At 30.8% G+C, this 13,433-nt stretch overlaps 1 protein-coding gene across 1 annotated transcript in view; it reads left to right on the top strand.

The window, feature by feature from the left end:
• LOC141494195 (semaphorin-3E-like) overlaps positions 1 to 13,433 on the top strand; it is a 371,039-nt gene that overhangs the window by 242,668 nt on the left and 114,938 nt on the right. The window contains exon 2 of the mRNA XM_074195301.1: positions 6,301 to 6,461. Within this exon, the coding sequence (XP_074051402.1) occupies positions 6,301 to 6,461 (161 nt within the window). The remainder of the gene's footprint in view (positions 1 to 6,300; positions 6,462 to 13,433) is intronic.

Below are 13,433 nucleotides of genomic sequence, written 5' to 3'. Positions count from 1 at the left end.
TCTTCTCTTTCTTTGTCTTTTGAATAAAGCAAGAAATGTGCTTCTGGTGAAATGAAAATTTCCTAAATTTCTCCATAATCTACCATATAAGAAAATTATTTTTGAAAAAAGAAAAGACAAATTGCTTTCTAAGCCAAAGAAAAATAGAAAGTTCTCCAATTATTTGAATTCATCTTGAAAGCCTATTTTGACTTGCTGAAGAAAAATCCACATGAACAAGAAATATCTTGTTTCACTGAGAAAACACTTTAATTGATTAATTAAATTTCTTCAATCTGACTTTTTAGCTGAGTCATTTGGAAACCTGCATTTTCAATTTCATATATTTTTTACTTAAAATGCAATTCTTACGTCTTTTTTGGAACTGATGTTGTAAGTTTTATAAAAAAAACAATGAATTCAAATTCTGCAAAAATTTACTGAATTCCATCTGTATATATGACAAGGTATCTTAAAAATAATAAGTTTAAATCAACATTTGTTTAACGCCAACTGTATGAATGGAAGTAGAGTTCTATGTATTAAAAATATTAGAAGAAACTACAAGAGTCCCTAGGCACAATACTACTCTCTAAAAGAGAACATAAGACACAAAGAAGTAATATGTGAGATAAAATGTGATAAAGGCAAACATGAGGGATATCTTGTTTTAAAAGAAATTTGAATAAAAAAATATCTTCTTCAATATGGAGGAATCAAAGGTTATTGGAAGAAGTGGCACCTGAACTGAACCTTGAAGACAGAGGATGTTTTCAATAAGTAGAGAGGAAAGAATGTCATTCCTTCTGTGAATAATGGACAGTTTACATGAATTGCACAGAGGTCTTTTATTCCCAGATGACACTTTTGGATTTTTTTATAGTATTCTTAGTTTTTTTTTTTTTTTTACTAGTCACCTCTGTGCCCCATTTCTCCCATCTTCCACTCAACTTCAGTCATCCTTCAAAGCAAATTCAACTCTTAACTCTTTGTTGATGAACTTTTGTCTACACTGGCTCATAATGTTTTTTTTTCTTTTATTGCATTCATTTAATATTGTCTCACTCATACTCATTCACTTTCAGTTACGCACTGCCTTGGCTCATTACTTAACTATTACATATTTTATATCTTGACTCCCTGATTAGACTGTAAATTCTTTGAAGTCAGGAATATCATTTTTCCCATAACAGTAGGCATGAGGTAAACTTCAAAAAATATTTAATGAATTAATTTGAAGAGTAAGAATATGCATGTAGGAAAAATTATGAGAAATTACAATGAGAAGATTTGATTAATGCATGATTCTGAATGGACAATTAAATTAGTACTTGCTATCAGACAACTGTGATATAAGATTAGTGAATTATATAACTTGCTTAACTTCTTCCTCATAGTAAAATTTAAAAGCAGCCCATAATCTGATGTTTGAATTTTGTTGAGTATAAAGTAAATATAGAAGATTTTGGGAACTGTTCCCAGTAGTAATGAGTCAAGTATGACATGAAAATCACTATTTCATTGCTTAAAAATATATTCTCAACACTGGGTAGGTTTTGTCTCTGCCTCTGTCTCTCTGTAATATCAATTCCTCAGTATTTTTCAATATTTTTGAAGATACATTTGAATTCTCTTTCCCTTTTGATCATTATGCATGTTCATATGAATGATTACATGTTTTTAAATAGTTATGGCATTAGAGAAAATTAATTTTTAATAGTAGAAAGAATATTGGATTGGGATATAAAACTATTTTCATATATTTTAGAACTATAAATGATCTAAAAGATAATCTAATTAGCTTAATTCTTAAAATGTTTTCAAATTATGCCTCTGATAATTACTAGTCTCAGTGTTCTAAAATATAGTGTACTGACACCTATGTGTTCTAAATGATTCTTTGGGGGAACTCTATGGGATCACAAGTATATTCACAATGACATTAAGATATTGCTTACCTATCAAAATAACCTCTTTTCCAACTATATAGTTGTGGGATATTGGATTTCTTTATTTAATTTATCTATACATGAATTAGCAGATATGAGAAACCAGTTGTCTTCTCTTAAATCCGACATTGAAGATATTTGCATATTAAAATAGGAGTATCCCTATTCCTATTCAGTATCTTAACGTTATACCATAGATGACATCTATCAAACCATAGATGCTTATAGACAAGAGAGAAATAAGAGGTCAAAGGTCATATATCTATGTGTGTACATGATAGTGAATGAAGAAAACTTTTCTAAATTGTTTACATTATTGGAAACCTAGAATTTAATTATTTGGTAAGCAAAGGTCTGGGCCAAGCTTAGGCAAAACTGTGAAGCACATTTTTTTTGTTTCATTTTCCTCTCATTGTTCATTAAATCATAGGTCTTTAAAGTGGGAAAAGACTTTGAAAATCGTAAACCACAAAGCTGCCATATTGAGATCCCTAAAGCAAAGCTCAAATTATGTTACTTGCCTGTTCAAGAAGGTTAGGGTCTCCCTATCAACATGACAATTAAAAAAAATGATCATAGAATTTGCAATGAGCCTCAAAGTTCATAGTAACCAATATCTCATTTTACAAATGTGGGAAAAGATACTCAGAGCATTGAAAAAACTTGTCCAAAATGTTAAGAACTAGAATCTGAACCAAAATGTTTAGCCTTTCAAACGGGACATTGGCAATTTTGTGGAGGATGATTTTTCAAAGTCCCTTCCCTCTTTAATGTTCTACCTTTCTAGGCTAATTTTTTGGGGCATAATATTATATTATAGGCCTTTGCTATTTCCTCTTACTGGAATGGTGTCTCTATTCATCTTGACCTCTTGGCATCACTAGCTTACTTCAAGGCTCAGCTCAAAGATTTCCCCACAAATAAATGCTGAATTCATTTATATACATAAAAAACAGGTAAGATAGTTAATAAATTAATAAATTAAAAAGTTGCCCTTCATTCCCAGAGACTCAGTTAAGTTTAGTGATTTCATTAAATTCACACTGTTAATAAATAGATTTGTGGATTTCCTCTTTCTCATTTTTGCTCTTTCCATTATCCTTTTCCATGAAGTTTTCCCCAGTCAGACATTCAGTGCTTTCTTGCCTTTCCTCTACTCATCAAAATGTATTCTCATATTCTCTTTCATAATACTGTATTAAATGATTGATGACAATTTATCTCAGTGATGCTAATGATTGAAGCCTTTTGGCAGTAGAGTTTTTAGACAGCACTCAGTCTCAGAAGGTTGGGGAAATTATGGAAAAAGAATAATTATATCTACAAAGTAGCCTTAGTGCTATATTGAAAACTGACATTCTTGGGAAGGAGCCTGGTGATATGGTGGATAGAGTACTAGATTTTTTGATCGAAAACTTTGTTCTAATACTTTTGCAGATACTTTTTACCTATAATAATTTTATTTTATTTTTTAAATTTTTTTAGGTTTTTGCAAGGCAAATGGGATTAAGTGGCTTGCCCAAGGCCACACAGCTAGGTAATTATTAAGTGTCTGAGACCAGATTTGAACCTAGGTACTCCTGACTCCAAGGCCTGTGCTTTATCCACCATGCCACCTAGCCGCCCCTACCTATGTAATTTTAAACAAACCACATGTCTGAGACTCTTCTCATCCTCATTTTCTTCATTTTTAAAATGATTATAAAAGCATCTACCTCTTAAGTTGTTGTTCTTGGTGAGGATCATCTGAATCTATTTGTAAAGCTGTAATGATATCTAGCATTTTCATAACTCCTTAAGTTTTACAAAGCATTTAAAAAAATATTATCTTATTTAGTCCTTACAACATTCCTGTGAGATAGGTGTTGTTATTCTCCCCCTCACCCCCATCACTGAGCAAGCCAGTGATTTGCCCAGAGTCACAGTGTCTACATAGTATTTGAACTCAGGTCTTTGTGACTCTAGGTTCAGTGCTCTATCTATTGCTTTTGTTTTTTCCAGTTAGCTACTCTGTTTCATTTTGGCTCCTTGAAATCTTGTTTTCCAGAGAATTAGCTCCTCCCCAGAAGTCTCTTTGTCATGGACATTGCTTCAGCTTTGATAGGTCAATATGACCTCTGTACTCTTCCCTCTGATGGAGGGTTGAAGGGCAGAACAAAAGTGTCCTCCCAAAACTTCCCGGTAGAGAACTCAGAATTCCAGTTATTCTTCATTTCTACTTTGTTTATTTTTGACTGTATAGTCTTTTTCATTAAATATCTTTCTTCCTCTTATTTGTATTCCTGGGTCTTATTAGAGGGTCTGGCACATGGCAGGTGCTTAATAGATGTTGATTGATTATTGACTTTTTTTTCTCTGAATCTGAAGTTAAGAAAGAGGAAAAAAAAACAAGTGAAATTGTCTGGGAGTCTACTTTCTATTCTTTTATTTCTGGGCCTCAATTTCCTTCTCATAAGTGTCTTAAATTTATTTTCTCTTCTTATTTGATTTCTCTTCTTTGAATTTTAAATTTATTTTGTTTTCATATGTTTGGTTTCATTAATTTTTAGGAGAATATAGAGACTGCAGTGCAAATAAAGAGGGAAATCAGGAAAAAGGAAGGACAAATGGAGTACAAAGAGGAAAAATTAAGGAAAAATGGAAAAAAAGAGAAATCTTAAGCATAGAAAAGTTAAAGTCTCCTTAATAATAATTCTTCTTTTATAGCTAGCACTTACATAGTACTTTAAAGTTTACAGAGTGCTTTATATCAATTACTTCATTTAATCTTCATAACAATTCTGGGAAGGAGGTTATTTTATTATACCTATTTCACAGGTAAGGTATTCAGAGCCAAAAGAGATTTAGTGACAGAACTAGGGTCACATAGTTAACCAAGCAAGACTGGGGGGAGAATTTGAATTTAGGCAGGTCTTTCTGATTCCACACCTCTCAGATTATCCACCTTTACAGTCTTGTCTGTGAAAAGAGTATATTTTATATAATGCTAAATCCAAATGATTTAATCAATTATTTTTATTGGATTTTATTGATTTTATTTCATAAAGCAAATAGCATATTGTAAAAAGTATTCAATTTGTAATCAACAATGCTATGTTTAAATTCTGGCTCTCATGCTTAATATCTGTGGGACCTTGGTCAATTCACTAAATATTCCTGAGCCTCAGTGTCCTTTGATGCAAAATAAGCAGATGGGGCAAGATGACCTCTAAGATCTCTATCAGCTTTCAGTCTTATGTTGTATGTCAGAATATGTAATCACCACCTTCCTATTTGACAGCTTGGAAAATCACCAACATATTGAGATTTCTTTGTCCTAAAATTAGGAAAAAAAACTTTTGTATCATTTCTCAAAAACTCCAAAAGCTGTTAGACTTTATTCCCCACTCTCATTAAATGCTGAAGTAGTACAATAGAAACCAGAAGCTTTAAAATAAAAAAGACAGTGGTGACAAAAGCAATAAAAGGCTTTGTGGCTTTAGAAATGAATTGCTTTTTGATAATATTTCAAATATGGTCATAGGTCCCTTTCCCTGGAGTCACTATGCTATTATGTGTCATATATATTTATTTATGCAGTCATATATGTGCGTGTTTCCATGTACATATATACGTATGCAAATATATTCATAGCTATTTTGTGGCAATGTTCCAGTTATCCAATCCCAATCCACTGCTAACATTAGCCAGAGTTGAACACAATCATCAAGGGGGGTAGAAAATAGATACCCTCCCCTTCTTTTTCACTAGTCATTAACATACGGAACTTTATCTCATAGTATTAGCAATTCTGATAGTTTCCAGACTTAGAACAATATGAATATAAATTTGACTTTCTGAACAAAAATTTAAAGGTCTTTTCACTATTGTTTTTCCTCTGGATCTAAATGGGCACTTTTTTGGTGAGGTCTATCAGGAGTTGCATTTTCTGGCTGACAAATGAAGAAATTACTGCATGATTTTTCCATTGATGCTTATTCCCTTTCCCTTTTAGAGTAAGGACCATAAAAATGACCCCTCCACACTTTCTCTGGATATAAACAGAGACCATTTTTTTCTTACACACTTTAAAATCTTAATGAACAAGTTTTATTCTTTTCTTTTTTCTATTGTGCATGTTTGAAAATTATTACCAGTTGTGCTATGTATTTAAATCAATTGTATGTATGTCAATAAATAGTTATCTAGAAAAATAGAATAATACTTTGTAATATATAGGATATCTATACTTATATCTAAATCCATTAATCAAAAGAAACTTTTACTACCAAGTTCTTTGAATGTCAAAAAACAAAATAAAAAGAAATGAGTAAGCATAGGGAGTGCTTTTTTCTCTTTTGTATTTATCATAAATATCCTGGTTGTATTTCAGAGCTCTTGGATTTAAATAGGACGTCAATCTTTCATAGTCCTTTTGGATATCTCGACCTTCAAGTGATGTTGCTGGATGAATATCAAGAGCGACTGTTTGTGGGAGGCAGGGATCTGGTGTATTCACTCAACCTGGATCGAGTCAGTGAAGGCTATAGAGAGGTATGGCAATATCATGCTTTATTATTAGAGGAAAAAATGCTTGAGTTCTTTTTATATTCTATTCAGGTAGCTGAGTAGTACAGTGGATAGAAGGCTGGATTTGAAACCAGGAAGAACAGAGTTCAAATCTAGCCTCAGACACTTATTTCTGTATGGTTCTGAGCAAGTCATTTAAGCTGTTTGCATCTGATTCCTCATTTGTAAAGTAAGGATAATAATAAATTCCTTCCAGCATTGTTGTAAGGATCAAATGAGATTGTTTTTATAGATGAATAGAAATTTATTTTTCCAATTGCATGCTATGATGCTTTTCAACATTCATTTTTACAGGATTTTGAGTACCAAATTTTTCTCCATTCCTCTGACTCCTGTCCCTTCCACAAGATAGCAAATCTTCTTTATAGGTTTTATATCTATATCTATATCTATATCTATATCTATATCTATATCTATATCTATATATATCTATATCTATATCTATATCATCTATATCTATATCTATACTTATACCTATACCTATACCTATTCCTATACCTATACCTATATCTATACCTACACCTATATCTATATCTATATCATCTATATCTATATCTATATCTATATCTATATCTATATCTATACCTATATCTATATCTATATCTATATCTATATCTATATCTATATCTATATCTATATCTGTATCTATATCTGTATCTATATCTATACCTATATTCCTATATCTATATCTATATCTATATCTATATCTATATCTATATCTATATCTATATCTATATCTATATCTATATCTATATCTATATCTATATCTATATCTATATCTATATCTGTATCTATACCTATACCTATACCTATACCTATTCCTATACCTATACCTATATCTATACCTACACCTATATCTACATCTATATCTATATCTATATCATCTATATCTATATCTATATCTATATCTATATCTATATCTATATCTATATCTATATCTATATCTATATCTATATCTATATCTATATCTATATCTATATCTATATCTATACCTATACCTATACCTATACCTATACCTATACCTATACCTATACCTATACCTATACCTATATCTATATCTATATCTATATCTATATCTATATCTATATCTATATCTATATCTATATCTATATCTATATCTATCTATCTATACCTCTACCTCTACCTCTACCTATACCTCTATCTCTATCTCTATCTCTATCTCTATCTCTATCTCTATCTCTATCTCTATCTCTATCTAAATATATCTAATCTATCTATCTATCTATCTATCTATCTATCTATCTATCTATCTATCTAATCGTGTTAAATACATTTCCAATGCAGTCATCTTGTGAACTCCAAAATCAGAACCAAAGGGGAAAATAATGAGAATGAAAAAGATCCAAGAAAAATTGAAAATTGTATACTTTGATCTGCATTTACATTTCATAGATTTTTTCCCTCTGAAAGTGGTTAGGATTTTCCTTCATGAGTCTTTTGGAATTGCCTTGAATCCTTGTAATGCTGAGAAGAGTAAGTTTATCATAGTTGATTATTGTAGTGTTGCTATTACTGTACAGGGTGTTCTCTTAGTTCTCACTACATTTGCATCAGTTCAGATAATCTTTCCAGGTTTTTCTGAAATCCACCTGCTCATCATTTCTTATAGTACAACAGTACTTTCAACTTGTTCAGCCATTCCACAATTTGAAAATTCCTTCAATTTCCAATTCCTTGCCACCACAAAAAACAGAGTTACTATAGATGTTTTTGTACATGCAGGTCCTTTTCCCTTTTTTATGATCCAAATGAAGTATTTCTAAAGCTTTGCAAACTGTAAAGCACTATATTCATGCTAACTTTTATTATTATTCTTTTATCATGTTTATACATTTTGGAAAACCCTTATTTTATGAAACAAACTGTTAGCCAAAAATAGTCAACATTTAAGATGATTTTGGGAAACATCTCAAATGCATTTTCAGCTAATCATTGTCCCATCTGTATCCCCAGTAGGCTTCTAACTCCTGCATTTTGCATTCTCTTTGTATGACATCCTTCCTTATTGCCACACCCTCTGTCCTGAGACTTATATGTACAGCCTGCTGAATTATTAGCAGCCTCACTGGATTTTTTCAATGTCAATAACTAAATTAATGACATCTAAAGAAATGTGAACATGTAACCTCTACATTAACCTTGTAGTAATGCTTGACTTACATTAGTTAGCCTCTGGATGGACCTGGAAGATTTGAATCCTAAATCTAAATTGTTAAAGGACTCAGAGAACTGACATAATAAAATGTGACAGTTTTCTGAGGAAATTCTGAGGAAAATATTAGTTTTAAAAATATTTTATTTATTTTATTTTTAATTTATGGAATAAAATATTTCCATAATATAGTTTATTTAACAAATGATGGCATTTAAAACTACTAATCTGTTATGTTCACCTTGCTATTCCTTTTAACTATTTAATAAAGTTATTTTGGAAATTTCTTTTCCCCTTTTCCCTTCCACCCACCCTAGAGATGGCTAACATTAGCTGCAAAATGTGTGTAAATGTTCATATACATATATGCAATGTAAAATCCTTCTACATCTATTTCTATTTATTCTTTCTTTCTCTGGATGCAGATAGTATACTCATTTGTCCTTTGTAGTTAATTTGTGTGTTTAGAACAGTTAAAAACTACTTATTTATTCAAAGTTGTTCTTTAATCAAAACTGCTGCTACTGGAAAGAGTATTCTCTTGGTTTTGCTCATTTACTCTTCCTTATGTCCTGCAAATATACCCATGTTTTTCAAAAATCATTGAACTCATAATTTCTTATGGCTTAGTAGTATTTCACCACAATCATATGCCACAATGAATAGATTATGTCTATACTTATAGAGTATAGAATTGAACTGAAAAATTTTGAAAATTTATGCCACAAACCCACTTTCTTACACAATATGGAGATGATTGAAGTTTTTTTTAATTGCATATTATAATCTTGTGTATAATTATCCCCTTCAATTTTTTTTAGCAACTCCAGTCCTTTTCTCTCTGTAACATCTTTCAGTAGCTATTCTGTTTATGGGGCCAGTTAAAATTCATCTGTTTGACTGCAGACCATACTTACCCATTCAGTCTTTTCTAGGAAATTAGGGTCTATCCAATGTTGTTATGCTACTTACTATCTTTCCTACTCCTATCTTCTTTCCCTCCCAGCTACTTACCACCTCTTGCCCTAGGAACAATAATCGTTTCAATGATATAATTGGGGAAATTTGAAAAAATATTACAAATAATATCCCTATAGCTCCATTTACAATCATTTTGACTCACTGTACCAATACCATTTTCTTGACCTTGCTCCAATATGTGTGGTGTGTCTTCCTATTAGAATATGAATTCCTTGAATTCAGTGGGATTGTTTTATTTTTATATTTTATAATAATATGATATGATATAATAAATATAATATAATGTAATATAATGTAATGTAATATGATATGATATGATATAATATAATATAATGTGATGATTTTTATATTTTATAAGACTGCCTGGTGTAGAACTAACATCAAATATATATATTTTTAATTCATGTATTGACTTCTCTCAAACATGCTCAGATCTCTTATATTGTTAAATCAAATAATAAACAAACAATCCCCATGCTTAGAAACTTGCTATTCATTATATTTAAAAGGCAAATTCATTGTCTTTTCACCACCAAATGATTTGAATGTTACATGTGTATGTGTTGCTTCCATTTCTCGCTACCCATTCCCTCTTCAGTCTTTTTATGCTTCCACCTCCGGTTCTCAAATTAAACTTTCTTAAAAATATTTAAAAACTTATATAACATAATTCAATTGCTTTTCCATCATTTTCTTTCTCTTTGATCTGGGTTATTGAATACTATTAATCACCTATACCTCAATCTCTCTCTCTCTCTCTCTCTCTCTCTCTCTCTCTCTCTCTCTTTCTCTCTCTCTCCCCTCATCATCTTTTAAACTTAGAAATTTGGTGAACGTTTTCACTATTATGGCTTCAAACATCCCCCTCTATATTAATGCCTCCCACATAAACATTTTCAACCTGAAGTTTCATTTCTTCTCAGTCCCATAATTTTAAAAATTACTCCTCTATATCTCAATTTGAATGATTATTTCCACTACAAACTAAACTTTGTTTAAAATAGAACTCTTGATAACTCCCCACTGGCACCCCTTTACAACTATTATTATTTGTATCACTGTTAAAATTCCCCTAGAATTATTGAATATGAATTAGAAGAAACCTTAGAAACAATCTAGTGCAACCAACCATGAGCACAAATTCTCTTTACAACTTCTTTGACAGTCAAGAATTCCCACGAAGACTTCAGTTAGGTCAAAATTTACCCCCCCCCAAATGAATGCAGACTCTTTTGGACCACAGACTGCCATTTTTTAACCTTTGTATCTCCCACATATATCATAGAATCTTTCACATATTAGGTACTGAATGGAATGAAAAGTATTGTATGTTCTACTTTCATTTTTTAAAAATTTTGTTTTATATTTTTTCTTTCTCATGTTTTTCCCATTTCTTGTGATGCTTTTTTTTTTAACAACATGACTATTATGGAAATATTTTTTAACATGATTGTTTATATACCAACTATATCAGATCACTTGATGTCATGGGAAGGGGGAGGGAAGGAAGGCACGGAGAAAAATGTGGACCTCAAAATCTTAAAAAAATTAACATTTGAAAGCTATACACACACATACACACACACACACACACACACATATATATATATATAGTTGAAAAAATTTAAACTGAAAAACATTGTATGTCATTGAGAGAATATAATCTGTGCTTATATAAATAAAAATCGACAAGTATAAAATTTTCTACTTCTTGATAATCTGACTTATTTCCAGCAATACAACTTTGATTTCTAGTTGGGATGTCTTTTCCTTCCCTGTGAAAACTAAGAAGTTTACAATAGCTTGCTTTTGTCTTTGCTTGGATAAACATGACTTCTGTAAACAGCTTTCTTGTAAAAAAAGTATTCTTTGAATTATAAAAATAATCATATCTAACTTAATATTTATGTAGATATAGAAAAATTTCATGTACACAGTTTACAGAAAGTCCACCAAGCTGTTCTTCAGCTTCATTATTTTAAAGGTCAGGTGATTTCATAAATATATATATATATATATATATATATATATATATATATATATATACTTTTAATTTTTACAAATATCATCCCATTGGCACACATTTTATCCTGTACAATCTTTGTTTATGTTCTATCATAGAACCTCCTATGACCAAATGTCCAATATGCTAAAATCTATCTTCTCTTTTAGTAGTGTCTTGAGTATCATTATTAACACTTTGGTTGTCTTACTCTTCTTTTTTGGGGGGGGGGGTTTGCAAGACAGTGAGGTTCAGTGACTTACTCAAGGTCACACATTTAAGTATGTATTATGTGTCTGAGATTCTCCTGACTCTAGAGCCAGTACTTTATCCACTACAACACCAAGTTGCCTCATGTCTTTACTCTTTAACATATTCCATATCTGTCATTATTCAATAACTTTTCTTTTAATAATGAATCAAAATGTTCAAGTTTCAATAAATGGTGTTTGAATATTGTTGTGAGTAGAAAACAGCTTTACATATACTAATATTAAAATAATTGTTTTTAAACCTTTCATACTTTCAAAAAGTTGCCAGAAAGGACACTGAAATTTTGATAAGGTATTATAGTAATATCAGATCCCCTAAAAGAGAAGCAGGCTATCAAGTGGGGAGGTGGAGGTTTCTTTATCCTTTATAAGTAAATTCCTTTCTCTTTCATAACTGGAATTATTTGTCTTGCCTTTAAAACTAAGCAACGTGAAGTTGATCTGTGAATATACAATAAATTAATCATAAATGTTTTATCCAGTGAATTAAGTGATTTATTGATAATATAAATAAATTGAGCAAGCAATAGCAATTGAGTAAGAATACTCAAGAAAAGAGGCAAAATATCTTGAATGGGTTTAAAATGCATTTAGATTCAAGAGTATTATATGATTGAAAATGAATAATGCTCACTCACCTAGTCATTTTTTGAAAGGTAGCCATTGTGAAATTTTACTCTGTTGTAAAAAATTTATGTCTTTCAATTACTCTTTAAAACAAAACAAAAATTAAACAGAACAACATTATTTGCTTTCAATATATTTAAAGAATGGGACATAACTACCTATTGAATTGAAGGTTCTACTGTTTTTTCTCCAAATAATTGCATAAATAAATTTTTAAAATGACTTTGTAAAAGACCTTTTATGAAAGAAGGATTATTTTAAATGGTAAATGTGTATATACATGGTATCGCAACTTGTGATTTCATCAGGCTATGTAACTCCCACTGTGGAAACCATTCCATTGATGGACAATGGAAAAATAGCCTGTAATTAATAATCATAAAAAATAGCCTGTGGAACTAAGATGTTAAGTGCCTTGCTTGTTGTAGTAATACTGCTCTCCATCCTCTTCTCTGCCTCAGGATATCTTCCCTTCCTTCAAGAGCTCAGTTCATGCTTTCTCCCATTTGAAATTTATACTGATTCTCCCAATTGCTAATATTACCAACCCCAGAAATGACTGAGTATACATTTATATATATATATAGTTTTCTATGTATTTATTGCACTCTGCCCCCAAAAGTGTGTAAGCTTCTTGAGGGCAGAGACTGTTTAGTTTTTCTCTTTGTACTTATAAGACCTATTACAATAGCTGGCACATATATTTAATAAATGATTTTTTCAGTTGAATTGAGTTGAAAAAGAATTACACAATGTCATATCAGATGCTAATTGAAACTCCTTGATGAAATTTTATTTCGCTTTCTTTTATATATTGTTTTTATCATCTTCTCTTTTAAAAGTCCCACCTTTGTCACCTCTGTGTCTTATTCAGAGACATA

The sequence above is a fragment of the Macrotis lagotis genome, chromosome 7, assembly GCF_037893015.1.
Source record: "Macrotis lagotis isolate mMagLag1 chromosome 7, bilby.v1.9.chrom.fasta, whole genome shotgun sequence".
Lineage (NCBI taxonomy): Eukaryota > Metazoa > Chordata > Mammalia > Peramelemorphia > Peramelidae > Macrotis > Macrotis lagotis.
Note: the sequence above shows the minus strand (reverse complement) of the source record. Positions and strands in the feature narration are given on the sequence as shown.